The sequence below is a fragment of the Epargyreus clarus genome, unplaced genomic scaffold (genome assembly GCF_041222505.1).
Source record: "Epargyreus clarus isolate Ecla_fem2 unplaced genomic scaffold, WU_Ecla_fem_2.2 ptg000015l, whole genome shotgun sequence".
Taxonomy (NCBI): domain Eukaryota; kingdom Metazoa; phylum Arthropoda; class Insecta; order Lepidoptera; family Hesperiidae; genus Epargyreus; species Epargyreus clarus.
The window spans coordinates 3,755,645-3,782,181 of NW_027332223.1; the positions used below are offsets into that span (position 1 = coordinate 3,755,645).

At 33.3% G+C, this 26,537-nt stretch overlaps 1 protein-coding gene across 1 annotated transcript; it reads right to left on the reverse strand.

The window, feature by feature from the left end:
- Positions 1-1,034: 1,034 nt before the first annotated feature.
- LOC140748202 (homeobox protein aristaless) lies at positions 1,035-26,219 on the reverse strand. Its single transcript, XM_073080956.1, has 5 exons — positions 26,015-26,219; positions 11,001-11,227; positions 10,646-10,691; positions 2,633-2,826; positions 1,035-2,192 (listed from the first exon to the last, which is right to left on the reverse strand). Exons 2-5 carry the CDS (start codon positions 11,201-11,203, stop codon positions 1,847-1,849), a joined length of 789 nt encoding a protein of 262 aa, XP_072937057.1. The 5' UTR covers positions 11,204-11,227; positions 26,015-26,219; the 3' UTR covers positions 1,035-1,846.
- Between the last annotated feature and the right edge of the window lie 318 nt (positions 26,220-26,537).

The following is a 26,537-nucleotide window of genomic DNA, read 5'->3' on the forward strand; positions in this document are numbered from 1 at the left end:
AGTTTTCTATTTTGAGTCAAAGTATTTGGGTACTAGTCTTATACGTGCCCATTACACTCGCAATATCGTTGTATATGTACAATCCTAGAGTAAGGTTATGAATGTAGAAATAACCATTTTGTCAGTATATCTTGTGTTTTTACTGTTACAAGATTCTCTATCCGGTGTAGCAATACTGGCAACTACTTTATTTCAAAGCTATTTTTTTAAGCATAGAAAATCGTCATTGTTTCTAAGGGTGACCAATGTTCAGTCATGGCTATATAAGGGATGACACACAAATGGAACAATGACATACCCACTTGCTATTTTCATGACATAAATACGCTTAATGATTTAAAAATACGAACAAATCAATTGTACACTTTAGTAATAATTACGTAATTAACGCAGTTATTTCATACGTTTCACACGCATGTAAGTATGTAACATGTTCCAATAATCATAATGGAATTAAAAATGACGGCATTTCGATTTACCTCTCACTCATTTTCTACAATGAGTGAGCGAGACACAAACAAAAGACGTCATTTTAGCTTACAACTTTTAATGAGATAGATTACACCTAATTATTTGTTATAACTGCGTATTGGAAACTATTAATCAATTTTTCTGCGTGGGAAGGCATTGAGTTCTGTTAAACAAGCACTTTTACCTGTACTTACGTAATCTAACATTTTTGTAATTTCAATACCTATTTTTCCGCGTTTTCACGGAATTTTACCCAAGAATGTTAACGAATTATATAAGAATAGTTTTTGTTTAGAGTAGCGGCAAATTTTCTCTCTATAATTATGTTTGCTATTAAGTTTTTATAATGAGAGGTACTTTTGAAGTATTGTGTAAAATCAGTAATATTTTTCGCATTATGTTGCGATTATTTTGTATTGTGTGCATGTATTGCGTGTAATACCGGGTTCGATTCCCTAGTGGGCAGATTTAAATAATAAAAAATACAAATATTCAGACGCCAGTATCTAGCATATGAATGTTTGTATTTAAATTGAACACAGGTTGAAATAAAAACAAATACCTTATAGAAAATAAATTTATTAATACACAATTTATTTAAGTACATTAACTGATTTTTTAAAATAAAAAGATATAAATACGTTATTTACAAACTTATTAGTTAATTATTTATATTGTAGCAGTTATTTTTTAACGATTCTTAAGTATTTTGCTCCAGCTGTAGTTGACAGTATTTTGTTTAAATGATTATGAGTGAAGCTGCATGCTTGTACCAAATCCATTGCAAAGTATGTAACCTTAATGATTATTATTGTCGATGGTATAAAATGCAATGGAGTTATTACAGAATGTCTATACTCGAGAAGTTTGATCTAGCAAATAATAGCTAATATTGTGATAGCAAAAATTAAATATATTTATAATGTCAGTGCATAAATTAAATGTAAAATTATTTTACACGAATCAATCTGACATCACACTTTGAGTTCAGCTGTTTGCGAATTAAAAATATTTTACACATTTTTTTAAAATACATCTAACTATCAACCTACACAATATTTACAGCAATACAAAATCAAAACAATTAACATTTAATTATTACCTATTATAAAATTAGTACCTAAATATTTTGTAGCGTACATTAAACTAAATATCTAATGGAATTTCCATTTTGCTGAAATACATATACACTGGAATTGTTCAAGGCAAGAATGAGGCATCTTCTAATCAAGCTTACTAGCTAGCCTGCTTCTCGCTTACCGTTCACTGAGATTGCGATCAAACCTAACCAACTAAGTTAGTCGTTAAGTCATTGCCTACAGGCATATAAAATTCACATTTACCATTATTTCTCATATGGGAAGGTCAATCATAGTCAACAAATCAGATCAGCTCTTTGCCTTAACAACTCCAATCTCAACTCATGTTCCCTGGCCGCTAGCCTCAACGCCGCAATACTTGAAGTTCTAACATCCTCTGGCTGCGGGATACTTTCACTGCCAGGCGATATCGGCGGCGAGATAGATGGCGCTGGCGATCGGGTGACTTCGGGCGACAGTCGGGGATGCTCGGGTGACAGCCGAGGCGGTTCGGGTACGGTTAAGTTAGCGAAGATAGAGTGGAAGTGAGCGGGCGAGGTAGCGTATAGCGGGGCGCCGAAGAGCGGCGGACGGGACAGCGGCGGCAGGTACTGCGCTCCGAATAAAGGCGTGTTTGCGTACCTGTTAAAGAAAGACATTTTATTATTAACTTAAATTATATTTCACAAGGCTATAGTTATAAAAAAGACGTTAAAATAGTATTATAGTATTTTATAGTTTGTAAATTTACTACATAGTTGTATTTACGCCGTACTTATTATAATTAGTTTTTCAAACTATATAATTATATAGTTTGGAAAAAATAAACAAAATTTATACGTAGTTATGTATAAATTTCGTTGTTTGTTGTGTTTCTTATAAAACAAATAAAATAGGTATGGATTGGCATATTATTATAATAACTGTTCCAATTAGGCTATTTTGAAAAGGTCAAAGTACTTATAAAATACTATAGAAAAACGCATTATACAAGTATCACCTATTTTAAAATGGATTTAATATTACTCCATTCAAATTTCCTATATATATATATTTAGTATAGTAGGTATGTGTGTATTTACCTAAATGATGCCAGTGCGCTATCAAAAGGCTTCCGTAGCCCGAAGCCGAGTTGCGACAAGGGGTGTGGCGGCACTGAAAGCGACGCGGGCGTGGGTAGCGGTTGCCCAGCGCTGAGGTACCCGCTGTACGGATGAGCGTGTGGCCCCACTTTCTCTTGCTTCCGCCACTTCGCACGCCTGTTTTGGAACCATACCTGTTTGACAAAGAAACAACATTTTGAATTTCTAATCTAATAGAAAATACAGCATAAATGTAATAAATAATATTAAGATGGCTTCTAGTCGCTTCCACGTTTGGATAAAAGGGATGGGGCTACGTGATTTCAAATAGTAATAAACTAATATTATATTTAACTTACAACTTTTCATGTCGCTAACGTAAGCTCATCGAATTTGAATTGAAAGATCATATATTAATTTGAAAATTAAGAAAATTATTATGTATTTTTCTAAACTATATGTATATAATTACAGTAATTTGCGAAATAACCTTTGATAGATCAATTACCCACTTCTATCTCAATACATACGATTTCATTCATACTTTTTTTAGCCCTTCAGATTTCTAAAGGCATTGCTAAATTAATTTGCACGCCAAATATAGTTTAACAAGCTTATGCTGACACCTTTCAATCGAAACATCAATACTTGACAGTTAAATAGAAAATAGTAATTAAGACCTTAAGAGACTATGCACTGTCCGTTCCGATTCTATAAAATACTAATACAATTCAGATAGGGTATGCCGGTATTGTTATTTGTCATACTCCGTATGGAAACGAGTAGTATTCGATTCTATTTCAATATGTCGGGAGCAAAATTTGTATGGGTGCGTATTAATAAATATTTGGTCAAAGGGAGCAAGTATAAATCAAATCAATATTTTAAAATTCAATATAGGTTCTTTACAGAGCACATTTTGAATGTCCATACAACTTCCACCACTTCACAAGGTGTTTCGTTATGGAGAAGAAGCGGCGAAAAAAACTCTATAACACACATCTTTTAAAAAAATGTTTTTTATAATGATAAACTTAACCTAATGGTACATGTGGAGCTGGAACTACTTATATTTATATTTGTATTTATATTATATTTGTCAAAATCGGAGCAATATCGACGTAATAAGACATCTCACAATCTCTGCCTCGACAAGATTAGTCTTTCTATTTAATCTACACTTTAATCCGTACGTATTGTAGGTACATCCTTTTACCAAATATAAAAGTAATATCAAATCATCATCTTTAAATGATTTAACTATACGTAGGAGAATAAAATGATGTATGATCGAAGGAGTAGAGGAGTGGTTCATCGTAAAACAATGACCAATATTTAAACTTCCTTTTTCCAAAAATTACCTTCTTTACGCATACTGTAGTAGGCACTAATGCAATCAAATGACATTTTTGACAATTGTGACCTTATTAGACATAAGGACGTCCAATCCAAACCGTTATCGGGTCGGATAGCGCGAAAGAGCTTGGATAGCGTACATTTAACCAGTATTAGTTGCAAAAACTGCACTCAATCACGTTAAGACGTTGATATATCACCCAATTACCAGCGAAGTTGACTGTTGGCTAACCTTTGCAAGACAGACAAGAAATTAGTATGCATTTATAAGGATTTACGCCTAATTATAATGCAAATACCAGGAGTTCTATTCAATTTATTAATGGTGTGGGTCTTTGTCAGAAATAATCCCTTTCACGCGGTTTAAATAGAAAATAAAGGTGAAGCCCACCTTGTGTTAAGTAATTGTGTGTAAAGTTAAATTACGCATCGTTCGAGCTTAGCCACATAGACATGACACTACATTTATTGTTTTTTAAGCTTACCACCTAAGGCAAATTGAAACTATATTTTATAATATAGAACTAGTAAATGAGCAAGCAGTTCACCTGAAGGGAAGTAACGTCCTACCGTCCATGGATATCTGATTAATCGCAGATAAGAATAGCGTCCAATCTGAGGTCGGCCACACAGCAGTGCTACCGATGAAAACTACGTTGGAACGCCTCCGATTACATCTTTAAACCAGAGTACAGCCGAGTTTTCTTTAATAAACTTTAATCATTACTCGATCCTGTTTCAAATAAGTAATTTGCGGTTTTAATAGGTATGTTAACGCGCACCAACGATTTGTTATTTGATTTAAAAACATCTAAATGTCCTAAGACAATCCAAAAATAGAAATATGTTTATCTCCTATCTAAGTTCCATCGTTTTAATATTTATCAAGAAAATAAAAGTTACATAAAACAAAATACCTATTTCGCGTGGGTGTCATATTATGTCTGTGTAGATAAAATTGAAATAAATTGCTAGTATTAATTTGGCAACTCTTTTAATTTTACCGCAGCGGTATGATAGAGGCGCCCACGACGTCGAATAGAGTCTTGTTATTTATTATGACAATGGCTATAACTATTAGCTATATAATGGTTATAATAATGAATATTCATATGGTTTTATATATGACTGTTATGAGCCTAAAATATCCTATCTTTTCGTGGATGTTGCAGGCGAATGAAGGATTAAATCTAGGAGTTATCAATATGCATATTAAATCGCAAGGATTGCGGCAAAACATGTTTTTTAGAGGTTTGTGTTCATCAGTATACATAAAAGGGTTGATTGTGGCTTGGATTGGAAAACCGTGGCTTATTTTTTAAATATATTATCATAGAATAAATGAAATCTAGGAGCCTGATTACATAGGGTATAATTGTAAAATAAGGGCCATTTTAAATATGTGTTTGTATATCTGCATAAAATATAAAAATTATTTGCATTAGGTAACTTAAAAAAGAGGCATTTTAATTTACTTACAATAGAGGCTATTTTTTTATATACTTACATAACTATCGTGTGTTGAATTGTATTGTTCCAATGTTTTTTTCATTCATAAAACTTTAAAAATAATACACCATATTGAACACGACTTTAAAATGTTCCTTTAATTAAAAGTGCTTGTATTTCTTATTGCATCGTTACACCTGCATTAAATCTCACAGAGGATGCAGGTGTGTTACCACTTTCAAGGTTCAAATGTGGAATGTCCGTTATTGGATAATTATACTATAATCAACAGTAATTACTTTCGCCACAAGTATATATGAAAATTAGGTCAACGTAATACTATTATAATTAATATTTGAAATATAAGTAGTTAACTCCTTTTACCCATAATGTAATTCTGTAATTGACTACTGCTCATGGATATCTGTAATCAACCTTAAATAAGATTAGATATTTCCACCTGACGTCGGCCACAGATGCGCCGCTACCCCTGAGGTATGTCTCTCTTAACACAGTTATATATATTACTAATATTCTTATATCTTTCCGTTGTCTCCTATAAATATATCTGTTACATATTAAATTACATACCAACTATACATTCAGAATTATTTAAAAAAAATATATTTGTAGGTATTTTTGTAGTACCTATTTACTTACAAAAACCTACATACTAATACTAATATTGCTATGTCAATTTTTTTTTACACTAGTAGACACTTAGAATTATCATGTCTAGTCATTACGAAAAAAAAAATTATGTGTCATAAATATTTGGTTCTCGGAATTGAATCCGGAACTCCTAACGCATTAGGTGACAAATCAATACCTACAGGCTAATGTAAGGAAATTATTTGTCATAATAGCAGTGTATTAATGTTGGCCTCTCATGGTGAGGGTCCCAGGTTTTAACCCCAGATGTGATTTTTCGAAGTTAGTCATATTATGCGCGCATTAAAAATATCATCCTTACTATACTAACATAATAACATACTTTAATAGTGAAGGAAAATATCAAAAAAGTATTTTAGGCATATAGTCTGATTTGTTTTCTATCTACACTAATTTTATAAAGAGGAAACTTTGTTTGTTTGTTTGATTGTAATGAATAGGCCCAAAAACTACTGGACCGATTTTAAAAATTCTTTCACCATTCGAAAGCTACATTATCCACTAGTAACATAGGCTATATTTTATATAAAATATATTTGATAAATAAATTTTGAGGCGGTACGAAGTTTGCCGGGTCAGCTAGTAAAGAATAAACAGGTTTAAAAGTACAGTAAAATTTAATCCATACTTGGCCAGCATGGTAAACTATGCCCTAATAAACCTTTCTTTTTATAAGACCTGTGCCCAGCAGGACTACAATGGCTTGATAATTTGTTGTTTAACTACTAATAATACTATCATCATATCATTCTTAACTGTTTTGACTTCTATACTTTTTTGTACTATTTTTTATTTCAATATATAATTTTACAAACACTTCCTTAAATAGTATAATTATACAAATCGACGTGGCATAGATAAATGTAGTGTTATTATGTAGTAATTAGACAAATATGGAATAGTGAAGTTTTGATTTCTGCAATCCATATTCAGAAACTCGATTTGTGTGCAAGAAGGTGACTATCATTTGAGGTATTTAAGATACAAACTCATATGTTTAATTAACTTATAGCAAAAAAAATAATTAAAATTTCTTTTAATTATACTTGTATAGAAATAAAATTAAAGTGTCTGCTTGTAATGTGAAAAACAAATATAGTACTAATAACATACAAACAATTATTAAAATATTGTCTGTCTGTCCGTCTGTGTGTTTGTCTGTCTGTTCTGCCTAATCTCTGAAACGGCTAGACCGATTTTGAAGGGACTTTCTGACGGCCAGATATTATAAGGAGTAACTTAGGCAACTCTTGTTTTAGAAAAACTATTAGACTTTCGCGAAAGTCCACGAAATTTACACAGACAAACTCGGTTAAAACCGCGGGGCACAGCTCGTGAATAACTAGCAGTCATTAATATTGTATTATATTTGAAATAATCATTACAGGAGCTGTCAACGATTAATTAATATAATACAAACACTCAAAGGTAATGAGTTACAAGTAATAATTGCGCTTTTTATAACTGTTTAATCTAATACCGCGGTAATTGTGGTGCCAATTAAAACTTGTAGATAATTAGTAAGATGAATTATTGATTACCTACTGTCAGAAAATACATTTAATATTCACACATAAATTACCTATAGTATATTATAATTATTTGTTAGATGTAACACAAAAAGTTCTTAATTATTAAATCTATGAATATTTATTATTTTTAAATACACATAAAAGTATGTAAGCATCCAGACCTTAATTAAAAATACAGATGCCAAAATCACATATTTTTATAGCATGACAATTAAAGATTGGAGTAGTGGTCGATTATATTCCCTTAAAAATAACTAACATTCGAATTTGGCTTCGAAGGGATCAACGTATTTTAACCTCGATTATTTTCGCAAAAACATGTACTCAATTATCCTGTACACAAATTTAATTACATTTTTGATGTCCGTTAATATTTTACAAACAGAAAGTCTCCTTCGTGATATTTAATGGAAATGTCCCGTTAATCGATGTTATTATGGCGACATGATTATGCGTATAAGGGTTGTAAGACACTTTGCATATCTCTAGCGAGATAAAGTCTCTAGCGAGTAAGATATTTTTGGCTAAAACACGGTTTGATTAATGTTCTCCTGAACTACATTATACTTCAGATTTACATACATTACACATACTATTTTTAACGGACTCAAACCAATTTTGTCTTGATAAGTATAAAATTAGTTGAGTAAATATAAAACCCATAAATAGTATACTAAATTAGTAATTATAACATTTTTTTTTTATAATATAAGAGTAGCAGACGAGCATGCAGTCCACCTAATGGTAAGTGGCTACTACCGCCCATGGACATCTGTAATCAACCCCAGATAGGATTAGATATTCCTCCCCGAGGTCGGCCACAGATGCGCCGCTACCCCTGAGGACTAAGCTGGAACGCCTCGGAAAAGTCTGTCTCCCTTACCACACCCTTCAAACCGGAACACAGCAACGCTTAACACTGCTGTTATTAGGTAGAAATAGGTGTGGCGGTGGTGCCGCCGGAGTCGAACCACAAAGGGTTCTACCACCTTTAAAACATAGCTCAGAGGTTGCAGTTCGAATTAATTAACACCTATTAATGATTTATGTCTTGTATCCCAAAAAAAATATGGAAACGCCCTTACTACTCCTTTCATAGCTACTGTATAAATAAAAGTTTGTAAAACACTTCCTGTATTACGTAGTAAAAGGGAGGATTAAAGCGCTATCAGTATGACTGCCGAAAAGCGCTGGATGACGTTACCTTCGAAATATCGTTCTTTTTCAATTAGTTAATCGTTTCTCGTCAGCGATGAAACATATGTGTTGTGGACGTGAGAAAAATATTAATGTTTATGTCTGAATAGTTTCCAACGTGGTTGGTTTTTATTTATCTGTAATTGATCGTTATTGGGTTTCTATATTTATGGTCATGTAGCAATAGCCACCCATTGTACCGTCAGTCGGTCCTTAGTGTGTAAATCGTTTAAATACTTGTACGTTTTTGGTAACTTGCAAATATATGTATTTAGGTTGTAGTAATTATGTTATTACAAGTTATACAGACGCTTTTACCGCGGCTTCGCATGAATAACTACGTGAAACTCAATTATTTCTATTATTGTAACTATCTATTAAAAAATGAAAGTCGTCGACAACCCATTGCAATTCCACTGTTGGTATTCGGCCAGAGTAAGAAGGGTTTTAGGGCAAAGTCCACTGCGCTGGCCAACTTTTTACCACGCTTTTATTAGCTTGACCCGTATGTATGTATGTAACGGAATCTTTGATTTTTACCCACTTTGAACGGTCCGATTAATATAAAATTTTAAACAATTATCAAGAACCGATGACAATACACGATTTTAATAATTCTATCCCATTGTCCTCATCAGGATCAGATTTTTGCGTGGTATAGTTTTTGAACTACTCGTATATTTTTTTAAATAACTCTCAGACGTGTAGATTTCATGTTGATTGAGAGGCCGAGTTCACTCAAAGTGTTTTACACTAATTTAAGGGGTTTAACAAACGTTCAGATTTATACCAGAGATTTTTTGTAAAATACGTTTTCACTCCTTCCCAGCTTCGAGCCTGTCGTTATCTAAACACTACAAAGATCTGATTTAATCTTCTCGAAACTTTGATCGTAAAAGTTAATTAATATTTACCTAATAGTTAATATATTAATTATCAGTTTTAGATATACATCATTTAGGTGAATACGAAATTAATTCATATAAGACGTATCGTAACTAATTATTTTATTATAATTTCAATGTGTTCATTTTATACCAACAAGTAAGTGACATTTTTTTGTACGTTTAACTTTAATCAGTATGTGTTAATGTTACATAGCAGCTAACTATAATTTTGAGTGAGTGCAAAAATATAAATATACCTACCTATACACAGCTACTTTCTATTGTGCTTGTGTTTCTTGTGTGTATGCTTAATGTTTACAAGTGTCGTGTTTTCTTGGACGATATCCATTAAATCCCACAGATCGTCATTCCTCGGATACCCGTCCCGATATTACTGCTTACGACCAACAGTGTAACCAAAGAGGACCGTGTCCGGATACCTCTGAATGGGCTAATACAATTTGCTTTTTGCGCCCTCCCTTATGAGACATAATTGAGCTGATTAAGACCCTTTAACGCCCGCGAATATCGTCACGTAGCTCATTCGCGTTATGTCGGATTTCTTCGTCATTGTAACTTTTTACGTCATTATCATCTATGGCTTTATTTCCCAGCTCAAACGATGTGCCGGTCGCGTTCTGTCCGTAACACATCGCTGAATACTTTTTGTCGTCATTACCCGCGCTTTCATTTCAAAGATGGTAATGACGCTGATTTTGTATAAAGAATGTCGTATATTTTCGGCACACGACTCTCGTCAGTGTTTTGTTGCGCAATATTCAGTCGCGTCGTTTATTTTTACTGGTTTATTGAATATATTTTTTGTACGTGCAAGTAATGCACTGGACATTTAATACAGTTTAAGTGAAAATGCTTCATATGTGTCCTTTAGCTTATATTGAAATGATTAAAATGCTTACCTGTATTCTAGCTTCAGTAAGGCCTATTTTCATTGCCAGCTCCTCCCTATAACAAACAAAATAAATTAATATCGAAAATAAAAAGTAGAAAAAACTACATTTGTAAAAATCAAACTCTAATATTTTGAAAGAAAGAAAGAAAATAATATAATATGTTTAATAGTGCAATTTTAAGGAACCCATTTAAACATCCATTAAGGCTTTATAATATTTCCCTGCAAGTCAGGTAAAATTGGTTTAACTGTTCAAGTAACCCCTATAATATAATCCCAAAAAGGGCAACTACGCATAGCAGGTTATAAAATGGCAGTTATTTTGAAATCATTAAAAGAATTTACAGTTATTTTTAACCTACCTTGTAAAAACATCAGGATAGTGCGTTCTTCCAAAAGCCTTCTCCAGCTCATCAAGTTGGTAGCTGGTGAAGGTGGTTCTGTAGCGCCTCTGCTTCCTCCGGGGGATATCTTCGTCGTCCAGCCCACTGCCGGACCCTGGCCGCTCAGGGTCGTGGTGGGGAAGGTCAGGAGTGGTGGAGGAACCGGGTTCAGATACTCCCATTTTGTATATTGTGATATTGATAATCTGTAACAAAGGGAAAAACGTTTAATTTGTGACAACGTTAATATGAAGAATTCGAACGTGATAACTCTTAATTAATGACATATTCCACTGATTCCACAACATTTTCTTTTACTTAGAAAAAAATATAGGAAGTAGCAATAATAAGTAGAATTTTCCTCTTATTAATAAAACCGTTATAAATTGGATTCATAATTTACTTCTAATATTTCTTCAACAGGAAGATAAATGTACCTATCTATAACTCTGCTAATTGCTGTATGGTGTGCGCCTACGCCCTGCTACTATCACGGTAAAAATATCCTAATTATTTTACACGAACAATAAATACAATCAAAATACAATATAATCGCACTTTTCGAACCACATATTAACATACATCAAACAAACGTGTCATTACATACATTGTAGTACAAATGAAAATAAAAAAGAAAGTGAATCAGGACGCGGTCATTTGCGGTATTAATAAAAATAACTCCGGCGGCCTGAAAGTGAGGCAATCAAATGTCAGGCACAATTAAACATTGTATCGCATTTCCCCATCTAAATTGCAATATGCACGTCCGCTTTAGTTCTACCACCATACCATGCGGTGCAAGTGATGAGCGAATAACCTATTTGAAGGAAACCCTTTGTAGTTCGACTCCGATAGAACCGCTGTTACACCTATTTCTACCTAATGACGACACTACCATGTTATGCTTAGAATAGTGTGGTAATGGAGGCATAATTATCCAAGGCGTTCCAACTCAGTCCTCAGGGTAGAGGTCATGCTTGCTCGTTACTTTTATATTATAAAAAGGCGAATACTACTTGGCCTATTTTGAATTTTAAAAGTACCTACTAATACCTGCCAAAATTATAACTTACTGAATAAAACTCTTACTTTTACTTTATTTAATAAAATAGTGACAGACGGGCAAGCCTAACTGGAGTCAGGTGGTCTATTATACTCATAGAACAAAGATATTCAACCATAATTACCATCGTACATTACATTTAATTTTATTGGTCAAGAAATATATTTGCATAAGATTTTATTGCAATGCAAAAATATTTTTGGCAACTTCATAAAAAAATAATAAAATTAAGCGCCTTTACTGTACATACTGCAGTTGACTGCAGGGGAATGAGTAATTTGTGACAATAATAATATCATGTCTTTTGTCACCACATCATAATTGTCAAAATGTGACGTAGTCATTTCCTGTTAATTTTAAGTGCATTGACAAAAACAGTATTTTAAAAACCTCTAAAATGGTTAAAATAATTAATATGTTCGTCTGCCTATCTGTCCGTCATTCACTCCATCCACCAATATTTACGTTTTACCAATATTAAAATTTTCCATTGACTTGGAATTTTTCCCTTACGTACAATGGTTATGGCAAAATCTATGTCAATTTCTCGTTATGAAAATTTACGGGACGTGACATATATTACTTTTTGGAGTTCAATATGTATTTTTGCCATGTAAGTTTATAAAAAATAATTTACACTGAAATGACGATATCATATTAATTTGCTTTTTAAATAGCAATACTTAAACCATTATTTAAATTAAGAGTACAAAGTTTATTATAGACCTAAACAAGTGTCTGTTTAAGGCTGACAAAAAATTACTATTAGATTAGAATTGCTTTTTATTAAATTAAGACTTTAACGAGTTAGTCACACCTAAAAATAGAGTTATCTTTAAATAAAATGAAATACCTAAATTTATTTGTATAGGCGTAGGCGTAGGTGATTGCAAATTATTACTTAGAATATTTTTTATTAAAATACTACCGGTTTGAAACGAAAATAGAATGGAAAACGGACGTTCTATTAAAGAAGAAAAATTAAATGTTTTAAGATCTTATCCTAAATATATTTGGTATGAAAATTCACCTATAATGTAGTTTGTATCGCCATCTGTCTTAAAATTGAATTAATAAACACACCGACCGTTTTCAATAGCCTAAACAGAAAAATAATTGACAGACCAACACACACAAAACACTCCTTTTATGTTTTTTTTTTCTTCAAACAAATAGACATGCGTTTAAAAAACACAGAAAGTCTCATTATTATGATTTATTTGTTTGTAAAAATATTAAATTGGAAGGCGGTTAAGTATAATGAAAATTTCGCATGAACGGGTTGTATGCTTGGTTGCGTTTAATGCGTCTATGGTTCACGCAGATACTTTTTCTGCACCATAAAGTATAGAAAAAAGTAAAATACGCAATGTCGGTATACTTCTATAGTTACGCGTATTTGCGTCGATAATCTTGTTATAAATTTTCTAGTAATTATTGCATCTACGTCATGTGAAAATGCATTAAATGCATTATTGTGATGCACTTACTCGTATATTAATAGTAACGTAAAAATGCGTCGGCAAATATCGTCATAACCTTCGACTTTTACGTCTTTCGTTACGCAAATTTACGACATTACCTTCCATTTAGATAGCCACGTCGTATGTGTTCGAAATAATTATTTTCTTATCATTTTTATAAACACAATAATGAATTAATAATTATTTGCGGCCATTTCTATTTTGTTTTGAAGATGATAGATAATTTTTTCGACTGTTATAAGGTAAGGCAGTCAACTTATATACCTACATATTTTCCTATATGCTAATGTGGTAAGGCAAATATTATTATACTTATTAGGCATTTTAAATTACTCACTAGCGGGAACGCATCTGTAATCGACCTTAAACGTCTCGTATCCTATTTGTCGGTAAAATACGTAAATGAGCGGCAATGGCCACTCAATGCCAGGTGGACTACATTCCCCTTTGCTATTTCAATGGCATAAAAAAAGGATTTCAATATTTATTTACGCAAACCATAGCATTCCTAAGCAACGAGGAACTAAAAAGCGTACTAAAGAAATTCTTCTCTAATTAAACAACTGTTAATTAGAGTACATTTGGTTCAAAGACAGTTAGCGCTAATTACTGAACTGAGACAGAGAACCAATTAACCGACAGTTAATTGCATTGAAGTGCTAATTTAACGGTGAATTTATTCGATTAGTGAGCAACGATCTACAATCCGAGAAATGAAGTTATTGCGTGTGGTCGGGTCAGTAGGAATAAGATTTCGTTTAAAATAAATAAAGTAAAAAAAGCGGAATTAAATAAAAGCGTCTTTATATCATAATTATATACATGCATAATTATATACACGCATTATTTATTTGTTTACCTATTTTTTTTTTTTTATTTGATTTGATATGATGATTTTTGTTCGATAAGATTTAAATAAATAATTCTATTCAAATAAATGTAATTGTAGCATAAAGTACATTTTTGCGCGGGACGGAGTTGCGCGCGCCGATGTAAAATATAATTTATTTGTACTATTATCTTTCGTATATTCGTCGTTTCCTCGGTTAAAATTTGTTTGAATCCATAAAAAAATATTTTTATATTACACCAAAGAAGTATAACTTCTTAGATGTATACTAAAACGTACGTAGACGTCTTTTGATTTTAATTTCTATATTTAAGTATTATAGTATGAGGATAGTATGTATAATTTATCCCTTTATCTTATTAAGGAAAATGAGTGACACCGTGTTGTAACATATATCGCTTAGTGACTAGTACTGACTTTAATTCGCATTATTAGGTATGATTAATGTTTATTATCGATGATGTCATTGTATACTCAAATGAAGTATATCTTATGCAATAATGTGAAACAAGTATTCAATTAAGGAATTATGATTCCCCATTGTAAGACACATTTTTTTATAATATAGGAGTAGCAGACGAGTGTGCAGTCCATCTGATGGTAAGTGGCTACTGCCACCTATACATCTGTAATCAATCCCAGATAGGATCAGATATTCCTACCTGAGGTCGACGACAGATGCGCCACTACCAGTGAGCGCTAAGCTGTAACGCCTCGGACAAGTATGTCTCCCTTACCACACCCTTCAAACCAGAACACAGCATCGTTTAACACTGCTGTCATGAGGCACCAATTACCTACTATTTATTGATGAGGCTAACACATAAACATTCGTTTATATATACGTAATTATATACCTACTTACACATTTATCGTGCTATACATGTGTTGTGGTAGACAAGATAATATTTCTCTATTTATACAAGAGATCATGGATAATTCTTAACTTTTAATGAGAGGCCAATGTCCAGTGAACTTTTTAGTGATGAATAAAACAGACTTAGATAGGTACACACTTTAAAGACTTTACTTAAAATATTCCTAGTAAAAAATACTAAAGGTTTTATTCCAATTGTCTTTTACATAAAACATAGTAAAAGTCCGATCTTTTTATTTATAATTTCAGACTATTTTTTGTCATTTTAAATTTAGTTTCAACTAAAAGCAGGTAACGAATTATATTTAGTTACAGTTAGATAACACGTCGTAAGTCACTTAAAAAGCGAGGAATTGTTCGAATAAAATTACAGAATCGAGTGGAATCGCGCAAAAAAGGATTTCTTTATTATATTTTAGAATTTTGTATGCGCAAATCTAAAGAGAGAGTATCCAATCATGTTTTTTGGCTGTAAACTTAATTTTCCTGCAAAACGAAAGTCTGTTTACCTAACGCTTCGGTAATGGCAACACAGGCAAACGAACTTTGAGTAGTAACAGTTAACTCAATTGTAAAAAATCGGTCAAGTGCGAGTCGAACGCGCAAACGGAGGGGTCTGTACCTAATTTTCATGTATTTTTAGTATTTGTTACCATGGCAGCATACTATGCAACTATATGCATAAGTGAATTCATTGTGAACATTTCAGCTGTCTACCTATATGGTTAGTTACTTACTTATTTGGTTATAGATATAGATGAAGCGATAAACGTAACAATAATGGCTTCCAATATGGCAACCTCCATTAATTTTCAAGCTTTTTTTATTTTTAATATCAGTTGTTATAGCACCCAGTATTACACATACCTACTCTATAATTTCAAAAGTCTATCTTCAAGAGTTCAAGAGATAGAGTCTAGTTATAGTCGGAAGCTTAGTACGTAATAGGATTCCATTGTTATCCTTTGGGTAGGGAACCCTAAAACCTGCCAATGTGGCGATTACGCGCTCTGCAAACTCGATCAATGGTTAATATTATATTGAAGTGTCCGTTGGACCGTGAAAAGCGACTCGTTGATTGCTTTATTTAATTTAATCAATTTTTTTCTCAACATCGGCGACGCCGACGAATTTGTTTTTTTGCAGCGATTTCACTTTACGAAAAATAGCGATTTTAGGGTTCTTTGAAATTAATAGAACGTTTAAAGGGTCACTTTGATTATGCCTATCTCAATACTGTATCAATGATAAGGGTAAAGAAATTAATAAGAGTTTATATTACAGAGGTTACTTTCTCACTAAATAATTTATTTACTTAGATATTAAAACCTAAATAAAAGGGCTTTATATTGGCATCACTGCCTTACAATTTTAATTTACAGCCCTTAAAATTAAATTCCAGTAGTTTGAAACAAACGTGGCCCTAATGCGGTTAGCATTGATAAACTAAGAAATCTAAAAAATATTTATTCCCTCCCAATACAAGAAACCTGCATTTTAACACTTTAAATTACGAGTATATGTACTTTTGTAGCCGCTTTGATGACAAATAAAAAACAGATTACTTGCTGGTATGTACAGAACCTTCCGTCGGTGAGTTAGATTTGCACTTGGCCGATTTTTTGTCGTTAAACAAATGAAAATTAGAATTTGTCCATGACAATTTGGCAAAGGCACACGTCTGCCTGGTCAGGCGTGAACTGACAATAACTACCCTGGTGTGAAAACTCGTTTATTTATTTCAAAACGTTTATAATTATGTACTTTAATGTTTGTATTATTAAAGTTGACATTTAATAAAAAACGTTAAGAAATTTCAAGTTACGAACGTTATGGTTATTTATAATGCTATTTTGATAGGTCAAAAGTTATAGGTAGAGACTGTGGCTAGACTTTTTAGACACTTCAACATAGCTAGTGGCTACCCTAGGGCCAAAATTCAGAAGCGGGAAATGAGTATTATTATCTAAAGTCTACTAAATGTTAGGGAGAGACAAAGAGGCAGGCAGAAAGAGGGATGAGTTTTTTATTTAAGTACTAATTTTAACTCTATAAGGCGAAATAAATATGCTTATGTGGGAGCTAGTGGCGCTATAATATACTATCGATCTATATAGATCATGTTATGGATTAGATACACACAATGAATTACCTACTATTCCTTTTAAGAAAGTTGTGTGACTATCTGAACGTTGGAACGCCTTACATTACACCTCATACTAGTACATTGGCATACTGAATCACTAAAGTATTTGTTTTGAAGTTAACTATCCAACATCCTATATTATTACTAGCTGACCCGGAAAACGTTGTATTGCCATATAAATAAAAAAATGTTAAGGGTGAACAATCCTTATCACTAAGGGGTATGAAAAATAGATAGTCGCCGATCCTCAGACCTACTGAATATGCATATAAAATTTGGTGAAAATCGGTAAAGCCGTTTCGGAGGAGCACGGTAAGTAACATTGTGACACGAGAATTTTATATATAAGATTTAATTATGCATACATATCTATATCTCTGACTATATAATTATACCTAGTTCTTATATCTAACTAATTAGTCACAATGAGGAGTTTCAACATCCTCATAAGAATGCATTTATAGCTTCTAGAATTCCTATCACATTAGGAATTAAATACATCTATTATTGTCTAGGTTGTCCGTATCAAGTGTTTTTCTCTTCTATTACAACAAAAAGCGTAAAAATGTTTTACCTACAACGAATTGAATAAATTTGCATGAATACTGGGGGCCTACCACCATCTTTTAGAAACCATCATAGTTCAAAAAAGTTTTATTTCAATATTGCATCAACATTATTTTGTTTCGTACCATGGCCTCCTTAAAACAGTATTGTTTTATTCCGGCCGAGTGATATAAAAGAATGAGTAAATTGTCTATTCCTTTACAAGAGGAAACGAGACATCCCTTATTCATTTTCGCTTATCCATCGCATAAAACCAACTGAAATTGTCATGTATTGCTTAAAAAGTTAAATTTCCTGCAAAAAAAGAATGAATAATTTCGACCGACTCATACAAAACAGCTTATTGTAATATTATAAAAACCTTACTTTAAGGAGGTCGTGGTACGAAATTTCAACGATTAAAATAATATTGTTTCAAGAGATGGTAGTAGGCCCCATGTACTTAGTTCCATCGTACAGCGATTCGATTGAGCAGATGCGCGGCGCAGGTGGCCGTTCCGGCTTACTTGCTGTTTATCGTTAACCAATGCAGTTACCATTTAACCAAGATTTGTATTAACTTTAATGGACTGTTTTTATAAGCTTAAGGTAAATTAGAAGTTTGACTTGTCTTTTTAATGTAATTGTTTTTCGATTGTGGCAGCTATGATGATTCTAACATTGACGATAGGCTATAAAGATGTCTGCTCTATATATGTGAGGTGTTCATAGTGGTTTGATTGTCCAATTTTGATTTTTGATTGTTTGAATCATTACTCTCAAACTTATACAAGCAAATAAACGCTGCTGTGGTCTGATACAGTCCGCTTGGGGCGCTGATTGGAAATGTATGTGCAAATACGTAAACAAATACAAAAACAGTCATCTTTGTAAAAACGTAAAAAACTCGTACTAATGGTACTGATTTAAAGTGTGTGAAGGGTAGAGGCGTTCCAATTTAGTCCACTTCGATTGCATATTGACCAGTTCTGATGTCATCTTGTGTTTACTACAGATGCACATTGCAGCTGGAATAAAAGTTACTGACGTAATTTTAGATATCTGTTTATTTCCACATAATGGAATCAAAATGTAATTAAACTAAATATGTTTATTGAAATTAACTGCGGGCTATCTGTGTATTTATTATTAATGTACGCTCAGGCGGGGATGACTCCGACGTTATTTCAATTTCGGCCGCATGCCTACATTTTATTGCGTCATAATTTTGTAAAGCCTGCACAAAAACATGTTGTGAAGTCTAGAATACTCTATTATTTATTTAAATAAATTCAAAATAAAGCGCTTATCGGTCGTTTTAAAATAATTGTCATTTTGTAAAAAGCTATGAATTTTTTGACCACATAAACATATAACAATTTGTTATAATATACGCCTGGTTTCTGCAGATATAGGTAGTTAAGGACTAAACGACCGATTTTGATGATTTCACGTAAAGATCAGTATGAAAACTGAGTAAAATAGAGTTCTTTTAAGGCCAAAAATATTTAGCGTCAGTTCCTAAGTAGGTATTTAGATAAAAATCGAACAAATGTACGCGTTTTAAAACATTTATTTCAACACGAACTGGTCAAAAGGTTTATCACATAGGATCTATGGTAAAGGTTATAAAAATTGGGGCTTATGCAGTTGCACACCGATTGCTGCTTCCGATAATAGAACCTAGGTATATGGTTGTAAAAATCGTAGCACGTGAAGTTGAAGTACTTTCACACATATTGCTGCTTCTAAAAACATGACGTCAATTGTTTTTTTTAAATTTTACATAGACATACCTGCTAAGTAAGAAGCTTAGTCCTCAATGACAGTGACACATATAACTATATAGATTTTATCCTTGATTTTTGTTTAATGTAAAATTAAATGAAATGCATGGTTATTTTCTTCCAAATTGTACCACAAAAATACGCTTACGTATAACCAACCACTAACGACGAAGATCAGCCTAAAATCTTATTTAATTAAAAATATAGATAACATGCAACAGCTTCCAAATAATCCTCTCAGATGATAAGGGCTCGAATGAGCATAATAATAGGATTTACGATAACACGGCGCCTGCCAGGATTACGTCCGTTTTAGTGACCCATTAGACACAACTCTTGTGTCTTGGATATTTCTGACACTCGAGAAATAATATTTTTCACTCAAGAAATTATAGTATTGTTTGAGTTCAAGTCTTGTATCTTTGCTTTCGAAATATTATGATTTACTTGCTAATGAAATATTAGTGTAGAGGTACCTAAGGTGTATTAATTTTTTTTTATCTTGAATATCTTTAAGTAAAAAATAAATCCCTTGAGAAATCAATATTGTGTCTTATGATGAATTTGACGACCCGCGTGGCGGAGCGGTCACAATACCGGTCTGACGCGCACAGGGTCCCGGGTTCGATCCCCGGTCAGACAGATATGATAAATTTAGATGTTTGTTTCTGGGTCTGGGTGTTTGTGTATGTCATACACATATCCATGGTACCTACAACACAAGGAATCCTAGTGTTAAAGTGTTAATTAATTGTTTGTATTTTTGATACACACATTGAATTCACACCACCGCCACACCTATTTCTACCTAATAACAGCAGTGTTAGGCGCTGCTGTTTTCCGGTTTGAAGGGTGTGGTATGGGAGACAGACTTTTCCGAGACGTTTCAGCTTAGTCCTCAGGGGTAGCGGCGCATCTGTGGCCGACCTCAGGTAGGAATATCTAATCCTATCTGGGGTTGATTACAGATGTCCATGGGCGGCAGAAGCCACTTACCATCAGGTGGACTGCATGCTCGTCTGCTACTCTTATATTATATAAAAAGAAGAATTAACGCAAAAATATTCCTATACTCTTTAATAAAATTAATGATCTTCCTTACAGCCTTATTTTTAAATTTTAAATAAAATAAATATATTCCCATACATCTTTCTTTTGTATTCTTAGGTAACTACCTAAATTGGTTTTCTAAATAAATGTATTGTATTATTATACATTATTTTAATACTCATTGTTCTATTGCACTCGCGGCTAATTTATTTTCCCTCTTTACACCTGACATTTGAATAATTACATCCACTTTCATTTGCAATATCCTCTTTTGTTCAATACTTAAGTGCTTTTAAAAAGGAAATTCTGACAATTGCTTTTTGCAAGGTGTTATGTTAAAATACTTTATTTTTATTACCACTGGCAGAGCTATTTTTGAGGAATAGAAATTGTACCTATAAATGTCAAGTGATAAACATAATCTTACATATAAAATTCTCGTGTCACAGTGTTAGTTACCGTACACCTCCGAAACGGCTTTGCCGATTTAAAAAAAATATATATGCATATTCAGTAGGTCTGAGGATTGGCTACTATCTATTTTTCATACTCCTATATAAGGGTTGTTCACCTTTAACATTTTTTTCATTTATATGGCAACACAACGTTTGGCGGGTCAGCTAGTATTTATATATACAAAAGCAAAAAATGAACGGATTAAAATCTTGAAGGTTTTATTCTCATGTCGATTATATCTTTTATTTTATAAAATTGTAGTAACAGAATCGCTATTCTATTTTGTAGTTCAAGTGAAGATAATATGAGTACTCTTGGAGTTCTGAGTCTGTGGCGTCGGCCAAAACGCATTACTACCCTGAGAAGTTAGGTACGCTTAACATTACTTTATAAGTTAGAAATAGATGTGCCCGGGGTATTTCCACATTGAAATTTTCGCCAAATTTCCTTTATTAATCTATTTTATGAGTAGGTATAAAAATAGAGGAGGAAGTACGAATAGGTCATATGTACGCAAGTGATTAATATTTGTGTCATAATTTGCGTACATGAATTTTGTGTCATATTTCTGATTGGGCTAACTTAGTTATTAGATTATAGTTAAATTATTGAAATTAAAAACACAATGACGTAATTGGACCGCAGTTGGCACCAAATAATTTCTACAACATTACCTATTACATTGATAATGTTATCATATACCAACTTAATTAAAGTATTGCGGTTTCAATCGACAGCCACGTCCAAATAACATTCATTGGATTTAATTAGTATTACTATCACGAAAATGAAATTTAATAAGCTTAGTAAATAGCCTGAATCATTATTTGATTAAAATTATAGGGAAAACAGGTACCTACCTATTTATTAAAATAACATTTATCCTTAATCATATTAGATGGACTTGGTAAACAACATAAAGTATATTTAGAAATATCAGCGTTGGCGAAAATAAGAAATAATGTAGCCTAAAACAAATGTGCCTATATAAATATACGTTATAAGCTTACACGAGCTTATGAAGGTGGTAGAACCCTTTGTGTTTCGACTCCGGCGGCACCACCGCCACACCTATTTCTGCTTCATAACAGCAGTGTTAAACGCTGCTGTGTTCTGGTTTGAAGGGTGTGGTAAGGGAGCCATATTTTTTCGAGACATTCCAGCTTAGTCATCAGGAGTAGCGGCGCATCTGTGGCCGACCTCAGGAGGAATATCTAATCCTGTCCGGGGTTGATTACAGATGTTCATGGACTGCAGAAGCCTCTTACCATTAGGTGAACTGCGTGCTTGTCTACTACTATATTATAAAAAAAAAAACGCGCAACAGAGACTTTATCAAACATTTCTGTAAACACCTTCCGTAAACTGGGACGTATCCTTCGCCCAGTTTATCAGCACGTCCAAGAAGCAAGGATTAGGCGTTTTTGTCCATTAGGTGCGGGCTTAAGTGTTAATGGCGCTCTGGATTATATCGCTGAGCGCAAGATAACGTGCCTGACTCATTGTCCCTTGACGGATGTCTACTAAATAGCCTTGACCTTCTCTGGAAGACAGAAGGTCTAAAATGTTTCAACGGTTGTACACATTTCTTGATTTACATAGCGGGTGCATAGTTTAGGAATGAGTAGGACATTCGTTTATGAGGCTCTTTCATTTCCTGAATTATGTGCAGTATAGTAATGGAAATGTTATTGCCTCTTTTCCTTATTTATGGGTTTCTTAGTGTACAGTAAACATACTTATTTGTTGCGTGTGTACTCTTAAATGATAAATTAAACTTAAGGAAGGAACTATAATAAGGAATGAGTAACGAATGCACCAAAAGCCACGTGGCCGAGTACCTACTTGAGTCGAACATACCTATGTTCCAGGTCTTTCGGAGCAGTGGAAAAGACGCAGACATAAGGAGAGTTGGAATTAGGAAAAATATAGTACACAATCTAGGATCCACCCGTGTGGACCTAAGTAACAAAATCCTTAGATGTTATCAAGTTACTGTGAGTAGTAGATGACGTCAATCTCTGTATAAATCACTATCTGAACCGAAATGATTCAGTAGCTACTTAGGTACTTAAAAAAATAGGCTTATATTTCTTCCAATGCAAATAAGCATAAGATATTGCAAATTACTTGCCAAACTTTATTTGTAAGTATAGATTACGTGTATGACTAAGTTTCTCAGAAAAGTATAATCATAACGGAATAAATAAAGGCGATTATGCTAAAGGTGTTTTACTCAGAATTGCATTATACTAATTACAAGTGAATACTGCGATTATATTTTATTAAAAATTAAAATGTATTGAAGTAATCTATCTTGAAGAAATGATAGGTAATAGTGTCAGCGTGGGAACACAATTTCCTCCATCTGAATAATTAATAGAATCGCATTCTGAAAAATATGCTAACGACATTATAATGTACTAGGTAAATATCACACAACAAAAAAACTTTAAAGGTATTAAATGAGACGTCGAAGACCCTTCACGGGAATACTAATACTCAATTAAAATATGTTTCTCAATTTCCATAAGCCATTTCAGAAAATAATCACCGGCGGGCCAATAAAAAATGTATCAGTATTATAGGTCATTACATCTAATCACGGAGTAGTATCAATCTTCACAAAATCTAGCCTAATTTCATCACTTATAATGAAACAAAAAATATCAGATCACAATTAAAAACACAAGGAGATATAAATCGCGTAGTATAAGCCGACTTTCCTATTACATACGCCGCTGGTAGCTCCGAGTAGCGTGTAATGAGAAATCAGAATGTTAATTAAGATCTAATTAAGTCTAATACAATCAACAATGCTGCTCGCGTTCCGGAGGCATCAGCAAGTCATCGCGAGGGGTTTATCGCGGCCATTATAGATAGATCTCTGACCTTCGGAATTTGATTCGCCGTGGAAGCAATCTCATCAATCCGGGGGCAAGACGGGAGGTCTATGAGGCTGGTAATGTTAATCGAATTGAGATCGGCCAACCCTTTAGTAAAAAATTGGTTAGAATCACTCGTTCCAGGGCCTATTGTGATGTGAGAACTCAATTTAGTGAACAGTAAGGCGATACGTGAGACCGCATCAAAGGGCAATAGAGATATCTAGGTGGGTAATTATCATTTCTGAATTATAAGCGATACAATGCGTTGAAATTGTGTTGATCATTGAAAGATATGCTTTGCTTTTATGAAATATGTACGTTTGTAATAACGTTTGTATTATTTATGAACGGTACAGTTACAGTAGATAGGTTATCTACTTGATGAGTTTATGTTACAGTTTGTTATTTTTAAGTTATTAACAAGTTTTGTGAATATCATTTTTCTCGCTAGGTACACGCGACTATCGAGGCGACTTTTAAATTTTTGTGGGTAATATAATTCATAACATAGGTTTATATGTTATATTCATAACATAGGTTTAGAAACTAGCATTTATTTTGGAATTAATCACTGTATTAATTTTTGTATGTATCTGTATTAATTTAAATGTACTTAAATCAATTGCACGAAAAAAATTATATCTAGTAAAAATGTACTGTGTCGTTCATAAAATTACTTTTGCCTTAAATTTGCATGGATTACAAATTTCCTTCTAAATGCCTACGAGTATTTAAAGATAATCTTATGTTTGGTATACTCATACTTCATCGTTTTCGTTTGAGCTTGAATTTATGGTTCAACCTAAATGTGGGCATATAAAAATTGTTGCAATGTTTATATGTAATAACCAAGTGCCGTCGGTATTTACGAGTGTATCGATAAATAAATTTTGAGTCATAATCATTGTTCCGTAATAAAATTCATTATAGTTTCCATTAACTCCACGTGTGTAATCATTAATTTTCCAAAATGTTATGTCTTCCGATGCACCAACACACTGCACCAACATCTTTTTAAGAGATTTATAAATAGATGAATTAATGGCGTCTTGAATAGTCAAGATGTGTTATAAAAGTCATATAAAAATAAGATCAAGCACAAAAGTTCTATTGTTGTCGGTCCACACAATATCTAAAAACTTTTATAGAGCTTGAGATATGGGAATAACATTCAAAAGTGACCATAATACAAGCTATAAACAAAATTAACAACACAAGGACCCCCGCTGGTTTCAATTTTGGGTCTGACATCGGCCCTAATTCAATAAAGCAATAAAATTCACCTAATTATGCAAATGCCTTTAAAATATCAAACATTATGCCTTTTTTGACTTTAAAAAATGATGGGCGCCGTCCAGTGAGCTGGTTGTAAGCAAAGATTAATGGAACTCAGTTCTTACGCTATCAAAATAATGACATTATTCTAATAGTAATTGTTATGTATAATTAGTGAGACGGCAGGAGGGCGTGAAATGGAATTGTAACAAAATTTGTTATATTACTTAACATATTAATGTCTTTCTCACAAGATCTAAGACTCATGTCTAAATGACTTAACATGCCGGTAAATTTTTAGTCATTAAAAACCCAGCCGTACATTTAGTTAAAACGATTAATATATAGTTACACGTTTTTTATGTTGAAATAAAACCCTTGTAAAACATTAGGAACATGTATAATGGTGAAAATTATCAAAATAATTTATGTTACGTATTTAATTTTTTATGAGAATAATTCACTAGCCGTATCACTGAAACGCCAATTGCGTATCGGAGTAGATAATAGAAAACGTATAAATATTTTTAATTACGTGCAAATAATCATACTGTAATTGACAAGCACTTACCTCACTCAATTAGCACTAACGAACTCCGAGAAACGAACGATAAAGTCCTTAGTAGGCACGAAGTAGAGATAGCGAACACGAACGAATTGCCGTCAATAAACGCCACAATTTACATGATAGCCCGTGACGTCTCGAACACAACAAAGTAATAAACTATGACACACCGACGCCTTCAATCGACTGGTTGAGAATAAAGCGGAGTGTCTGCGATCGCCTACGCATGGTCGGAAAAAATGTGATAAAAAAGTAGCGGTCCGAGACCACTCCCCTGCGGGACGCCGGACCAATGGCAGCGCGGTGATACGGCGACAGGCGCGAGGGTGGGCCCGAATCATTTGATACGGGTCCCTACTTCGATACCGCTAATTGACTTTATCAACAAACTGACTTTACTGGCCGGAGTCACGATATATGCGTTTGTCTGCCGCGTCAAAAGCCTAACTGCGGCCCACTGGCGTTGCAATTAAGTGTTCTGCGGGCTAATGGGTGATTTGAACTCATCCTCTATTTGAACGTCTCTTGC

Bases quoted from the DNA above. Each gene is read 5' to 3' on its own strand.
- LOC140748202 (XM_073080956.1), bottom strand. From the start codon at position 11,203: ATGGGAGTATCTGAACCCGGTTCCTCCACCACTCCTGACCTTCCCCAC. The intron at 2,827-10,645 runs GTAAGCATTTTA...TTTGTCAAACAG, and splicing joins TTACTGAAGCTAGAATACAG to GTATGGTTCCAAAACAGGCG. The intron at 2,193-2,632 runs GTAAATACACAC...TTTCTTTAACAG, and splicing joins AGCGCACTGGCATCATTTAG to GTACGCAAACACGCCTTTAT.